General features: G+C 46.8%; 1 protein-coding gene and 1 pseudogene across 2 annotated transcripts in view; both read left to right on the top strand.

Annotated features, from left to right (window-relative positions):
• The window catches only part of Serp2 (stress associated endoplasmic reticulum protein family member 2), a 32,536-nt gene extending 17,913 nt beyond the window's left edge, over positions 1-14,623 (top strand). The window contains exons 7-8 of the mRNA XM_085698314.2: positions 7,586-7,757; positions 14,193-14,623. Coding sequence (XP_085554440.2) covers positions 7,586-7,590 — 5 coding nt within the window. The 3' untranslated portion in view covers positions 7,591-7,757; positions 14,193-14,623. The remainder of the gene's footprint in view (positions 1-7,585; positions 7,758-14,192) is intronic.
• On the top strand, positions 7,607-14,623 carry LOC146892200 (uncharacterized; annotated as a pseudogene). Its single transcript, XR_015004768.2, has 2 exons — positions 7,607-7,757; positions 14,193-14,623. The product of XR_015004768.2 is annotated as an uncharacterized LOC146892200 (transcript).
• Positions 14,624-15,799: the final 1,176 nt, after the last annotated feature.

Raw genomic sequence — 15,799 nt, 5'->3', positions numbered from 1 at the left:
TAGTCACTCTTGCTCCATTATGGGGGAAAGCTGGTGAACAAATCTCTGAAAGTCCCATGCTGCTTCCCAGTGTTCCCTCCTCTGGCCGTCCTCGTTCGGTGCATTCGCCCTTTCTGGAGTCTTTATCCAAAAGCTTCAGCACAGACCCACATCGGGGAAATGCCACCCCCACACTGAGAAGTCAGGTGGAGCAGCAGGCCCCCCTGCTCTTGCTTCTGGCCGAGGTAGTCGGCTGTACCCTCTAACAATTACCCCCGAAGAAAGGCAAGTATGGAGGTTGCCTACGTGCACCTGCAGAATAAATAAATCTCTGCTTTCTGAGACTGCAAAAGGTGCCTTGAGCAAGGGACTTCTCAGCAGCCAATAAGAGGCCTCAGAGAAGAGGGTAGATCTGCCAAGATATGATGGTTCAAAGCTTCAAAGTAGGCAGGTGAAGTACACTGGACAAGTTAGTACTGTCTCCATGTTGCTCCTCCTCCTCTTCTTCCTCCTTCTCCTCTTTATTATGTGTACAGTGTTCTGTCTGCAAGTCAGAAAAGGGCATCAGATCGCATTATAGATTGTGAGTCACCATGTGGTTGCTGGGAATTGAACTCAGGACCTCCAGAAAAACTGTGAGTGCTCTGAGCCATCTCTGCAGCCCCGTGCGACTTTTCTTGTTGAGAAAATGGAGATAAGAGCCGGGTGTGATGATACAGGTCTGCTATTCCAGCACTTTACTCAAGAGGCTGAGGCAGGATGATCATGTGTTTGAGGTTCATCTGGAGTATGGAGCAAAATTCTGACTCAGAGTGGGGGTTGGGAGAGGCAGTCTACCACAGGTGTTGAATGGCTCTGGGGATGTGGCCCATCACAAGCCCAAACCTACCATTATCCATCACAAATACCCACACCTTGTAGAAAATGTCAGTCCAGCTATGGGATGCTCAGACTCACCCTTCTCCCAGGCTGGGTATCTAATTGGCGGACCCAACCATAACGTTCCATTCTTGATCTATCAGAAAACCATCAGCCAGCGTGCCTGCCTGGCTCTTGCCTCAGAGGGTGAATGAGAGCCGTTCTCAAGGCTAACCCTGTTTCCTCATGTGATAACACATGAACCACCACTCCCACTCACGAGGAAGGAAGTACCACCATATGGACCAGCCTCCGAGAATAGTGGTTTATGCTTCAAATTGAGCATAAAAAACATAGTGTGTTTCATTTCCTTAAAGCAATGCTAACACACTCCCCATTTTGTATCGTTTTCCTTGTGAAATTCAAAACACTAGGAATCATGTATTCTTTTGTGACTACTGATGCCCAGCAGGGCCGTCTCTGGACCATTTCTTGTTAAACTTAATGCTGCAGTGAGCTTTATTTTTTATTAATATTATATAGATTATGTCTGAAATGGAAAACTTATTTCTCAGTCGAATACCTGCTCTTAGTCTGGAGTTCGGAAGTTCTTGAACCTGCTGAACTGGCTGGATTTGTTTCTCTCTACTTGATCTCTTCAGATCCAGCCCCCTATTGAAGCCTAAGGCATTCAAGTGCCCTGCAGGAGCTTGTGCCCCCTCCCTTGTCCTGCTTTTTATCTTCTGTTTTTTCAGGCAATGAGGCCTCTCTGCAGATAAGCATCTCCTGGAACACTCAGTCTTGGCTTTTCCAATCACCTCCACTGGAGAAAGGCTCACAGCGTCCTCAGAGGACTGCTTGGTGTTTTATCTCAGGACTCAGAGATGAGCATCATCCACAATGTCTGTCTGTGACTGGTCCCTGCAGAGATCCTGTCACACAGACACTCCAGCTGCTGTCTGCTGCCGCCTCAAGCCTCTTGCCGACGTGCAGACTTGATGCCAATCCCCAGACCACTGATGGCTCTCATTGGGACTCTTTGTGCATCACACTATAATCCCCTGGTTCCTCCTCCTCCTCTTCTTCGTTGGTTGGTGTTTTTATTTTTGTGATGTTGGAGACTGAACACATGTGGAGGGAAACACTACCATTAGGCTACACTCCCAGCCCTCAACTCCTTAAAACTTTCTCTGAAAAGATGATTCTTAGACAGTAGGTAGCAGTTGATTAGTGATGTCTGCCAAGAGCATGCTGTGGTCACCAGAGCCCAGTCCTCATCTCTGTTATCCCTGAACTAAGCTTTGTGTGGTATTCACATTGACCAAAACAACTTTGTGCAACGCTTTCCACCATCTTCCTTGACCAGATGTCTCCTAAACATTCGGTCTTTTCTTAATATGCTCTCTGGGCAATTCTTAAATTTAGATTTAGCACGTGCCTGCTTCTGGTGGTCTTACAATACGACTTCCCTCTCCTGAACTAAGAGGCAAAAAGCAGTGATCTGAGGCTTTCTCCTTGTGGCAGAGATGTAGCCTGTTCCAGCCCCAGTTAGACCAGCTGAGATCAGCAGAACCATTTAATCCCCGGCATCCTTTGCTTCTTTGCCAGAACCTCTTAAATCCCAGTCACACCCCAGTTCCTTCCCAGGCTGTTTTTCTCTTGTGTTTTTCTCTCCTAATTTCAATTTTATTTCTCCTCTCTGGCAAACCTTAATATTGATTTCCTAATTAGAAGTTGAGAGGTTTAAGGGCCCCCAAAGTTTGGGCATTCTTGAGCTTCCCCATCAAAGGGAACTTGTAATGGACAGGATTAATTCATGATCGTTATTTTCCTCCATAATTTTCTGTGTTGTATGAATTTCCCATGAATGTGTAGTTTATACTCAGAACATTTTCTGACAACAAAACCCTGGATGAGTGCGTTTTAGCCCTTTTTTCTTAGGAAGGCTGAGGATTTCTGCTAAAAGCCTAATAAATTGAAGGGCAACTGTTGTAATTGAAGTAGTGGCGTAGCTGCTATGTGTGTCTATGTATGTGTTTATTGTATACATGTGTATTAGTCAATGCATAGGTTTCTACATGTGTATAAGACATTTAGGTTCTGTTTCTGTGCTTACATATGTGTAACATGTAGGGGCCGGGCCTGCTTGTTGGGGTTTTTGTTCTGCCCAGTACCCCCAGCCTGTTTAGTCCCAGAGAAAAATCACACTGAAATCTCTGTAAGTTATAAAGCTGATTGGTCTGTTAGGTCAGGCTACTTATTAACTAACTCTCTCATCTTGATTAACCCATTTTTCTGATCTATTTTAGCCATGTGGCTCAGTACCTTTTTCAGTGGGGCAGATCACATCCTGCTGCTTCGGTGATCTGGGCAGGAGTGGGAGGAATCAACTTCCTCCTCCCCAGAATTCTCCTGCAATCCTTGCATCATTTCCACTTCCTGTCTGGTTTTCCCGCCTATACCTCCTGCCTGGCCAATCAGCGTTTATTTAAAACATGATTGACAGATTACAGACAATTCTCACATACCACTTCCCCCTCTTTTTTAAAAAAACAAAGGAAAATATTCATAGTCCATTTTGGGGGAATGTGGGTGTAGTATTTCAGACTACTTCCAGCTGGTTGGGGGCGCTGATAATCTTATGGGGACCTAAAGAAAATTTAGAGTTATGATCAAGTCCTGACTGAAGTATCCTGTGAGTCTTGATCATCTCAGGCAGCAGTCTTGAACCTGTTCTGGATGAAGAACTCAGATATCTGGGCCATCTGTTCCTACCGGAGATTGCTCAGGTGGTCTCCCTTGGTCAAAGATGATTTTTCTTAACTCTGAATAAATCCACAGCCTCTCATTTTCTGTGGAAACAAAAGCAAAATCTCTTCTCCAAAGCAACATAGCTTTTTCAAAATACCTATCTTGGATTAATTCTGCAGCATTTATAAGCAAATATCTTTTAGCAGCTGTTGCTCCTTCCTCAGCATTTAAACAATTCAAAGACAACATAATAGCATGCAGTATCAAGATTCTCTGTGTATTTTCCATCTTTACATGGCTTTATTTTAACCTCTATTTCTTTTATTTTTACTTTTAACTTTTGGCTTTTTGAGACAGGTTCTCTGCATATCTTTGTCCTGGAACTCCCTCTGTAGACCAGGCTATCCTTGAACTCCCAGAGATCCGTCTGTCTCTGCCTCCCCAGTGCTGGGATTAAAGGTGTGTTCCACCACACCCAACTACTCTCTTTCTTTCTTTTTTATTTTAAGGCTTTAAACCTTTTTTTCCCAAGCCTGCATATATTTTTAACACACTGTAAACCATTTAGAGGTTTTCTTATTCTTTGAATCTCTCCTTACTGTATATCTCTCTTTTTCTGATCACATGGGTCTTTAATTTGCTAAGGAATATGGAGAAGACAACAGTCAAAAGCTCTTAAGGCGTTTCAAGGTCCTTGCCAGGAAGCAAGCTGCAACAGTGTTTTCATAGTCAGGACCGCCTGCTTGAAAGAGTCAGAGTTTTCCCTGGCCGGATGGCCCAGAAAGCCGGCATTTTAAATCAGCGCAGCTTTTTTCCTGCTACGACTGAAAACTGAATTGCTTTAGTCTAGTCTTTCCCAAACTTTCTCAGGCTTCTTGTGGATGCAGCTATCCATGTGGGCGCCATTCTGTAACATAAGGGGGCCTGCTTGTTGGGGGTTTTCTGCCCTGTCCGGCCCCCCACCTATTTAGTCCCAGAGAAAAATCACACTGAAATCTCTGTAAGTTATAAAGCTGATTGGCCCTTTAGGTCAGGCTACTTATTAGCTAACTCTCTCATCTTGATTAACCCATTTTTCTGATCTATGTTAGCCATGTGGTTCAGTACCTTTTTCAGTGGGGCAGCTTACATCCTCCTGCTTCGGTGGTCTGGGCAGGAGTGGGAGGAATCAACTTCCTCCTCCCCAGAATTCTCCTGCAATCCTTGCATCATTTCCACTTCCTGTCTGGTTTTCCCGCCTACACCTCCTGCCTGGCCAATCAGCGTTTATTTAAAACATGATTGACAGATTACAGACAATTCTCCCACATCACATATGTTTTTGTGTATCTATGTGTTTATATATGTACTGATATTCTATGTGTTGATGTGTAGGTTTCTATATGTGTGCATTTACATATACACAAATGTATTTCTGTATCCATGTGTTTACATGTATATATGTTTATTGATGTGTATATTTATATATGTATGTGTGTTGTGTATATTTGTGTGTTTCTATGTGTTTGCATTTGTTTATATGTTTGTGTGTCCATGTATACATTTTCTATTTGGGCTGCTTATATGTATGCTTATGCATATGTTTAGATTTCTATGTGTTTGTGAATGAATGCGAAGTCATATGTGTTGTATGTGTCTGTGTATATGTCTGTGCATGTGTGTAAGTTGTGTGTCTGTGTATGTGGGGGGATAGGGTGTGTGTTAAGGAAAGTGTCTGTGCATATATGTGTCTATATGTATTGTGTATATGTATAAATATGCTTATGAATGCATGTGTGTGAATATGTATATGTGTGCATGTACTTATGTGTAGCCTGTATGTATGTGAATGTATCTGTGTGTGTATCTATCTTTATGTGTGTGTTTGATATCTGTGTGTGTCTAAGTATCTTTATGTGTAGATGTGTTTGTATGTGTCTATGTGTATGTGTGTTTGTTTGTATGTATCTGTGTGTGTATGTATCTCTATAACTATGTGTTTTTATGTGTCTATGTTTTTATCTGTGTGTGTGTGTATAGGCCTATTGCCCTGTGTTGCTAGATTTTCTGACTTTTGTATCTACATGTGGAAAGCAGCAGCCATCTTGGCTCACTAAATCGTCAGTTGGATCTGGCCTCTCACTCCAGAGTTAAAGCTTGGAGAACAGAGTCGGCTCTGGTTATTTGGCACTATGCAGCCTGCCAGCTCCTCTGTTTCCAGGTGGGGACATGGCTTTTGTTGGTCAGTTGACAGACTGCACTCTCCTGCACTCCCTGGGGACTCTGCCTGGGGAGCTGGTGATGCGGACAGAGATAATTTGTCACAGGCAGCTTCTCTTTCAGGACAGCCATTTTAGAACTGATGTGAGGTGATTCTCTGGATGTTCCTGACAGGGCCTGAACTCTTCCCCATGCCCAGACTCCAATGTCAGATAGTCCAGCTCTGTCCCTGAGTAGATGCCACAGGACGTCTATTTCCAGTAGGCCCACACCCCCACCTTGCTTAAGGCTGGCCTTTTATGTTCAGAATGCTATGGGGGAGAAAAAGGGCTGAGTCATGAATAGGCCAGAGACCGTCTCCCTTTTGTGTCTTCTATGTGCTCCCTGTGTGACCCTTGTGTGGTCACCAGCTTTGTGGTGACATGTCTTTGAACCCAAGGCTCAGTCACCCAAACAGTACCTTTTGCAACAGCTAAGGCCGCTCTGAGTGGCTGCTGTTCACTGAGACCTTCCAGGAACCCAGCGAGAAGGTGTGCATTTTAGAATGTGTTGGTTGCAAGCCACCAAGTGGACAGAGTTAGCTCAGTGGCTAAGAGTTCCAACACCAAACCCAGCCTCTACTGAAACCTGGGTCTGCCACCTGCCTCCCAACGATGTGGCCGTGTCCAAGTTACTGATAGAAACTCTAAGCCTCGAGTCTCCCATTGTTAAAGAGGGTGGGACTGGTTCTGAACTCACAATCCTCATGACAGCTCCTCCAGATGATTGACATTTAACATACAAATGCTCAGTGGTTTTATGTTTCTTCTTATTATTGTAATCATGTATCTGGCTCTTCTTAATGGGGCCTCCCTCCACTTCCCCAGTTAGGTCGTGACCAAAGTTGTAAAGGCTTACACCTTTTTAGTAGCCGCGCTTCATGCTGGTGCAGACATGCATTGTGGAGGACGGAGCTCTGATGTAGCAAACAACAACCCCTTTTTGGTCAGCTGCATCTAACGGAGAGCAGGGGACAGAGGGAACCTATTCTCTGCTTCTAGAAGGAACACATTATGATCTAGCCCACGAGGTGAGAGCGAGGTCTCTTCCTACTGTTTGGCTTACCGTGTCCCAAGGACTCATTGTAATGCCAGGCTCTGTACATTTTATCTCCCAACCACACAGCCCTACAAGCCCTCCCTACAAGGAGGCTACTACACCCCTTTTCCAGACCATAAAACTGTCACACATGGAGAAAACCAGCTAGATGTTCATATCTAAAAACCGAGATAACTAGTTCCCAAATCTAGCTTTTCGAGACCCCAAACCCACGTGATCCTGCGGTCTAACGGTTAGTGCTCCGGGCTCCAGGGCTCAAACCCTATCTGCTTTCACTTGCCACACATTCTCTCTCATATGATTTTCCTAAAAGCACAAAGGAGCAAAAGTTTGCTGACTTTAGGCCTTGGGTATGCCTGCGTTGAAAACAGTTCCTGCTAAAGCATCCTCTGGATTCTAAACATCTAATCAGACATCTAACATCTGCTCCCAAATGGAGAGATCTTTCCCCAGCTACCAGCTGCTCTTTCATTGGTTCCCCAGACACAGACTGATCTTTCATTGGTTCCCCAGACACAGACTGATCTTTCATTGGTTCCCCAGACAAGACTGCTCTTTCATTGGTTCCCCAGACACAGACTAATCTTTCATTGGTTTCCCAGGCACAGACTGATCTTTCATTGGTTCCCCAATGTTCCACTCCCATCCCTCTCTCCTGGAAACATGTTCCAGGATAGACTTGAATCCACCATGTTTGCAGGTTGACCACATAAATACTGGCTTTTCCTGAAGACTGGCAGAACATTCTGGAAACTGCCCCCAGAGGGAGTCACCCCAGAGATCATCCTGAGGTGCGTGAGAACCGGACAGCCCCGGAGGACCAAGATGGATGGTCTAGAAGAGACATCTCAGCAACCATCAGCTCTCCTAAGGTGACCTGTGACACTCTTGTCAGTGTGCCTCTGTGTGGGGTCTCTTCCTGGGAAGACATCCCAATCTTTGTTAGTGGTGCCTGCTTTTCAACATCTTCCTGTCCTAACCAGTCTGGCATCTCTAGCCTTTCTTCTCTGGGACAACGCATGGGAAATGGCACCTTGCTTGTGTCTTTGTGATTCTCCCTACAAGAGCTTCCTGGGTCGCCTTTGCTGGGCCTTATCTCCTGAGCTTCTGCCAGGGGACCTGCGCTTTTCTTTAACCAACCTTTTTTCCATCTTTCTCTTTATAAAAAATAAAGTTCAATTTCTGCCGTTATTCTATCTGCCTAAAGGATATTGAGCTGGCATGCCTTGATCTCTTCTTAACAACTCTTCTTGATCTTTTATCGTGAAGTATTTGTGTACGGTAAAAGTGGCCTCGAGCCTTCTCTTGGAGCGGATTCCCAGCTTCTGTCATTTTCCTATGAAATACAACCCAGAGGTGCATGCGTAGTCATGGTTACAACTACATCTAGGCTGGGTCCACTTCTTAGCTGTTTCAATAGTGAAGTTGTAACTATGAATGTGCGTGCACTTCTGGGGTGTGATGACTTCCGTGTGCTCACAACCAATTTATAGTCGCACCAGCAGTGGAGAGGGGTTTTCCTTTCACCATATCCTCACCAACATCTGTTGTCGTTGTCTCCCCCCACACACCATAGCCTTCTGACTGGAGTAAGATAGACTCCCAAAGCAGTTTTGATTTGCAATACCTTAATGGCCAAGGATACTGATCATTTTTTAAGAAGGTTTAAGAACCGTCTGTTCGGACGGTGGTGGCGCATGCCTTTAGTCCCAGCACTTGGGAGGCAGAGGCCCATGAGTCTCTGTGAGTTCGAGGCCAGCCTGGTCTAAAGAGCGAGTTCCAGGACAGGCACCAAAGCTGCACGGAGAAACTCTGTCTCGAAAAACAAAAACAAACAAACAAACAAAAAACTGTCTGTTCTGTTCATTAGCTGATTTATTCACTGGGGGTAGGGTTTTTGTTGTTTTTTTATTTGTTGAATGGGGATTTGATTTTTCTTGCATCTGTATTTCAATACGTTCTCAGAAGATCGTGGCATATGCTCACAGTTAAGATTGTCTGCTTGAGATGCCAAAGAGATTCTTTCTGAGGGAATACCTTTCGAGCTTATGGAGAAGGCAGGCCATGTGGCCGGAGAAAGTATGTATCTCAGATAAAGAATGGCCTGGGGTAAAGCCTTGTGGTTGAGCCAGGGAGTTTTGGAAATCATGAGGGAGTTTCTGGGTGAGGGGAAGAATTTTCCAGGTGACTCTAGACAGGGGCGCAGGCACCAGATTCTGCAGGTCATGGTAGCCCTTGAGAATTTAGCAACAAATCGTTCCTGGTTTGCTTTAACCCGGGGGTAATCTCATCTGATCTCCTTTTAGTTAAAGGCCAAATCTGAGTTTCTTGCAGGAAAGGGGTTGAAGAAGAACCCGAGTAGAGCAGTTGGAAGTCATTGCAGAGGTCAGGAAAGATGGTGGCAACTTGAGCTAGGGTGGTGTCTGGGGAGACAGAAGACTACATGTCCCAAGATTCCACAGGACATCATCAGTTACAAGGTCATGGACAACACTAGAGTTCTGTGTTTACATGGAAGATGGAGGTGACGTCATGGGTGACGCTAGAGTTCTATGTTTACATGGAAGATGGAGGCGATGTCATGGGTGACACTAAGGTTCTGTGTTTACATGGAAGATGGAGGTGACGTCATGGATGACGCTAGAGTTCTGTGTTTACATGGAAGATGGTGGTGATGTCATGGGTGACACTAGAGTTCCGTGTTTACATGGAGGATGGAGATGACGTCATGGACGACACTAGAGCTCTGTGTTTACATGGAGGATGGAAGGTGATGTCACCAATTTTGTCAGCAGAAGGCAGAATGAGAAGATGAGAAGCCCGACAGTAATCAGATGACAGACAGTGAAGATCTGCTGCTCCAAACAGTCAGGGACGGAGAGTTCCACTGTGAGTGCTCACCAGCACCTCTGTGGACTGGACAGGCCACCTCAGGAGAGAGAATATAATGAGGAGGGCAAATCACTGAGCAGGGCTCAATCTCAGTGCGTGGTGGAGGAAGATCACCCCTTAATCACTGTGACAGGAAAGAGCCCAGAAGAAGAAACAAAGAGGTCACAACATCCCAAAGGCCAAAAGGGGAGCACTCCAGATGAGAGCACCCAGTGGTCAGGAGGAGGGAAGCGAGACAAAGGGCTGAGGGACATAGAGGTCACTTGTGACGTCAGCAGAATATGCTTCTGTGGAGAGAGCAGCAGGTAGAATGAAAGGGTTGAGGTAGGACTGTGAGGTAAGATCGAGGAGAATGACGGTGAGCCGCTCCTCAGAGATGCGAGCCAGCCGTGGGGAGATAGAGCAGCAGACATGCGAGCCAGCCGTGGGGAGATAGAGCAGCAGACATGCGAGCCAGCCGTGGGGAGATAGAGCAGCAGACATGCGAGCCAGCCGTGGGGAGATAGAGCAGCAGACACACTGAAGCTTGAGATGGCTGAAACGGGGAGGGAAAAACCTTGAGCTGTGACCACCCATGGTCTCCGAGGGTCAAGGTCCCAGTCACACGGGCAGGTGCAGAGTCCATTCACTCCTGCGGTTCCTACTCCTGCAGAGACTTCCCTGGGCCTCTGTTTGTGCCCTGCCCAGGACCTAGCGGCTGGCCCAGAACGCCCGCCTTCCTGTCCTTTCTTGGCATCTCTCTTCCCCCCTGTCTAGTCTGCCCTCGGCCCCTCTCCTTCAGCCTGTTCATCTGTTTTCTCAGCTTTGTTCCCCCACTGTTAAGTTATTAACTTGTCAGGGTCTGGACTCCCTGCTTCCTTTCTCTCTTTGATCTCACTGCTGGCTCCCTTCCTGTCCGCAGCATGGAAAGTCGGCATTTAGAGGGCCGGGGTCACCATGCAGGTCAGCATTGGCAGGCACACAGAATTGCAGGCAAAATAATTGGTATAAAGTGTAGAAAACCTCTCGAAGACATTGATGCGAATGGAAAAGGGATAATAAGCGTTCCTATCGCGCCAGTCTTAGATGTGAACTTAAAATAGACGTCAGCCATTTCCCCAGAGGGAGTCGTTCTGTGGGCAAATTAAAAGTAGTAAATTCTCTGTATGCTAATTCATGGCTTCAGTTATGGTCAGATACTATGACTACTCTCAAAGAACACTCAAATAGGGTAACTGTTTAACATAGGTTTTGCCCCTCTGAGACTTACCAAGTTTGTCCAAGATTCCTTAGACTAACAGCAGTTCTGTAAGGAGAATAGAACAGCTTTATCTTGATCTAGAACTTCTAAAGCCCCAAATCAACTTAATATAAAGTGTGATAGATGAAGGCTTAGCCCATATCTTATTCAGTGGCCTATGGCCCACTGATCCTCAGATGAGATTAAGGAAAAGGTAACTTTTGGGGGGTGTTAATCATGCAGATTTTTACATATGGCACTATATTTATTCCTGGAAATTCATGGTTTTACAAACAGAGAACATCGAACTTAGAACTGTAATTTCCTAAAGTTCATACTTTATCAGGATGCAAATGACATGCGAGTGTTAACTTTCATGGGCATGCCTGGGCAAGCCGTGGTCACTGTGGTAACTGTAATATGGGTCCATTGTCTAATCCAAAAATTTGAAACCCAAAATGTTCCCAAATCTCAAAATTCTTCCTTTGACTTCAAGAAATGAGTGGGCCACAGACAACATTGAGGGGCCCTTAAAAAATTGTACAAAACAGTTTTTTAGGGACTGGAGAGATGGCTCAGTTGTTTAGAGCCCCTTAACCCACTTCCCAGCACCCACATCAGGTAGCTCACAACCCCCTGTAGCTCTAGCTCCAAGATCTCTCTTCTGGCCTCCAATGGAACCAACATAAACATGGTGCACATACTGGTGAGCAGGTACATACGTGCACACACTCACACACACACACACACACACACACACAAACACATACACACACAAATAGATGTTTTTAAAACAGAAGTCTTCAAGCTAGATATAATGCTAGATATAAAAGAAACATACAAGAATTTCATGTTTGGACTTGGGTCTCATTTCCATATCAGCACATTGTGTGTGTATAAACAACCTCAAAGCAAAAAGATAAAAAAAAAAAAGAGAGAGAGAAAAATAATCTGAACTCTGGACCATTTCTGGTCCCAGGCTGTGCCAGTGACTGCAGCAGGCATGACATACGGTGTGCACTGCGCTTTCTATGTGAGGAGCCCTCACACCTGTATCACTTAATGCCTGTGACGGTGCGGTTAATCCTGATGGGTACTTGCCTCCCAGGGGAGAAGAGGGACTAGCCTGAGAGACACTGAATTATGTGTCCACTCCTGATGGCTGTGATTCAACCCGTACCACCGTAATCTAACCTGCTGCCCTTTATAAAACCAACTCGCTTGAGATGATCAGGGTGACCCTGAGCCCAGAACGTGACAGGTGTGCACGTGTTTTCCCTCACGTGACTGAGTATGTAACTCCTTTGTGCCCTTCAGAATGCCGACTGCTTCTTTAACCTGCAGGTCTTGTCGGGCTTGCGGGAGGACAGAAACATTGGGTAGTTTTCCGCATTTGTAGGTTCTGGTAGGAAACGTTCCCATCAAGAGCGAGCCAAGAACCCAAAGCCAGCCGGGAGAATCTGTGAGCAGAGCCAGGATTAAATATCCTAAGCTGCTGAGCTGACTCCTTTGCCGATCCCAACAGTCTTTGCTGACATTGGCCCACAGCAGTAAAGTCACGGTGCATACGAGTGCAGTGACACCAGAGATGTGACCAGAGGCAACAATGAGGAGACAAGACGATAAGAAACTGGACTGAGATGTGCAGGTGGTAAAAACGCTGCGCCCCCCCCCCCAATAATGATGCCGTAGCAAAGGACCGTTAGCTGTCATTTTTCTTAGTGATACGTGTGCTCACTGGACATTCATGAAGAGATAATGTCATGTCATGATTAGGTTTTCCGGTTCAGGAAGACAAGAATACATATAAATGTATATACACAGTGTCTCTATAGAAAAACTTCCCCCCTCACAGAAAAAGAATACATTAGCATTTTATCTCCAAATCCAGCCATTCAAGGAAGGTTTCCCAGGGCCCTCTGTGGCCTTTCTGTCTGTCTCTAAGCAGTTCCTGTCGGCGTCACAGTGTTGAATGTCCCTACTGCAAACCCCTGAGATCTGGAATTCTCTAAAATCTCGACTTTTTGATGATGGTGTCATGCCACAAGCGGAATGTTCAACACCATGACGCTTTGCTTCATGCATGAAAATGTTGTGTAACGTTACCTGCAGGCTGTAAGTTGCCCATGAGACATAAACAAAGTTCGTGGTGAGGTGTGGAGCCCATTCCTAAGAACTCTCCAGTATATAGGCAGATATTCCAAAATCCAAAAGAGGACCCTGAAATCAACACTCGGGGCTCAAGAGCTCGGATAAGAGCTGTTCAGCCTGCAGGTGCTCAGTCCCGTGAGGTGATATCACCCCAAATGGCTAGTTTTCTCGGGGTTCCTGAGAGCCCAGCATAGGAAGTGGACTTCCCTGGGTATTTCCCCAGATGACTTTGTGCAGAGAATGGGTGAGAGTCCTGACAGTTCCATGTTTATTCTGTCTTTACCCAGTGATTCAATGAGGTGATGCCCAGCCTCCCCGACACACACAAAGGACCTTCTTTCCCTAAAAGCCAATAGCTAGAACCAGGCTAGGCATTGCTTAACTAGTTGTCTCCAGGTATGCCAAGTGCCCAGGAGCTCTCTGTGGGCTTCAGGCTCTTTCTACCCGGCTCCACATCGCACCAGCCCGGCTAATTAAAGGTGGAGCCCTAAACTCATCAGTGTTGCCCACAGAGACACAGTGGGCTTCAGAGTCACAAGGAGGCTGAATGACAGATGTGATCAGGGTCCCGGGCAGCAGAGGCCAGCCCTGTGTGTGTGCTCTGAACACCTGGCTGGCCTTCCCCCACGGAACTGGTTGCTTCACAGGTCACGGCCGTTTTGAACAGGCAAACTCACTGACCCGCTCAATGCATTCAGTTTCTGCACGAAGGCCCACATCTCTCTCCCCAGCAGCCCCACAGAACAGAGTTGGGGAAGGAGGCCAAGGCTATCTTCCATGCCTCGGGGTTTTCTGGCTGCAGCTCCTGGTGGAATTAGCAGAAGTTATTAATCCCAGAGGCACCCATCAGCAGCCAGAGCCCGGCTGTCTTTCTGAAAGAAACTCACTGACCCCTTGTGAACGTAACCTCTCGTTAGGAAGCATCTAATCAGCTCTGAGCCAGCCGGCGAGGGGCAGGGTCAGCAGGAGTGGGGTGCTGGGTGGGCTGGGTCTCCAGTGTTCAGCCGTCTGGTATCTGAGCCGTCTGTTTTCTTTCCTCTCCCAGCTATCTTCCAGATCATACAGAGCATAAGGATGGGCATGTGAGGAGGCCAGAGTGCTGGATGCTGCTGCCCTCCTGCAGGCAGGCGGAGGACCGCGGAGACCTTCAGCGGGTCTATAGCAAGCAAACTAGCCACGGGCGACAGAAAGGAGGCCCCCTGTTGTTCCCTCCCACTCCATGGTGGAGGTCCAACCAAATTGCCTTCTCACAGGACATCTCCCTGCATCCGTGTCCTCCAGTGGAAAGGACTCTGCTCTTGTTGGCACATTGGAAGCAGTGTGGGGGGTCGGCAGCCGCACTGTCTGCCCGGTTCCCCGTGTTTCACTGTGGTGTGCATGTGGCCCTCTGAGCGACTGCCCATTTGCATCCTGCCAATACAGTCTGTCCTCTGTCGGGAATTGGTTTTACAAATAAATGTCTTCATTCAACCTTAATACGGTGTGTGAGTTACCGAGCAAAAGTAAACAGCAGCAGAGCTCAAGATGGGCGGGGCCGGTAAGAGTGTGGTTATATAATGGGGCACCAGAGCAGGGTTTGCTGGATCCCCCACCCAGATGCCACAACATTGCCTGCATGCAGCAGTAGGCAATTTTGATGGTCTTGCTTTTTGTCGCACATTTATGTATGGTGTTGTGTGTGTGTGTGTGTATGTGTGTGTGTTTGAATATGTATTTATCTCTTATTTAGGTTTTGATGTTCTTTTCCTCTTTCAGCCCAGAAAAGGCTCCTAAACTGTGTGTGACAGGCTGATTAGCCGTTATCTCCCCGTGGTCTGCCGGGGAGCAGGGCAGACCAGATGTCTCAGGCCTCTTGGTGAGAACCACCCTACCCCAGGGCCCAGCGGCTGACTCCAGAGCCCTGAAGTGCACTCTGGGTGGGCAGGAGGCCCTCCTCTACCTCCCAGCTTTCTCACGGCTTCTTGAGGCGCAGTGTGGCCGGAGGGAGGTCCAGGAACAGCCCCAGAGGTCTTAGGCAGGATTAAGGATAGTTACACGCAACTTTAAGCATGCCTGTAGTTATTTGATTCCATCTTTGTATTGGTATTCTGTTTTTCACTTTTTTTAAAAAACATTATGAGAACTTTAGAAAGGGAAGTATTGAGGGGTTAGTAAGCCTCATTGAAATAAGTGGTATATTTCAGATCTCTAGTCTCGCCTGAACCTTTGGTGATGTTCTTGAAGGCTGTCTGTCCTCCCACCTTCTGAGTTCCCAAGTGCCCCTTCCCTTCATCCTTCCTACCCCACCAGAAAGGCAACACAACTGTCCCCAAATCAGCATCAGGTTGCCCCCCTGTGCTAGGGCCAGCATCCCGACTGCCCGTCAAGAGGCAGAAGAAAGCTTCAGGTCCCAGACTCCCTGCCTCATCACCCCCTTTGACTCCAGTACTGTGTTTTCGCCTTTCTCCCCATTGCCTTGATTAGGCGAATACCTACCATACCACCCCGAAGTCTGTTAGTAGGGCCATGGTATTGTGTCTTGGTCTTGAAGGGAGCTCCATTTCTGTCCCCTCGATAGGGACTTTCCCACAATGGCATCAGTCAAAGGGGATTGGTGATCCTCGTTTCGAAGCAAAGTTGAAACCTCTTCCTAAGTCAGCTCCAGAGGAACCC

The sequence above is a fragment of the Myodes glareolus genome, chromosome 12 (genome assembly GCF_982192425.1).
Source record: "Myodes glareolus chromosome 12, mMyoGla1.1, whole genome shotgun sequence".
NCBI lineage: Eukaryota > Metazoa > Chordata > Mammalia > Rodentia > Cricetidae > Myodes > Myodes glareolus.
This window is presented reverse-complemented; position numbering and strand designations above follow the sequence as displayed.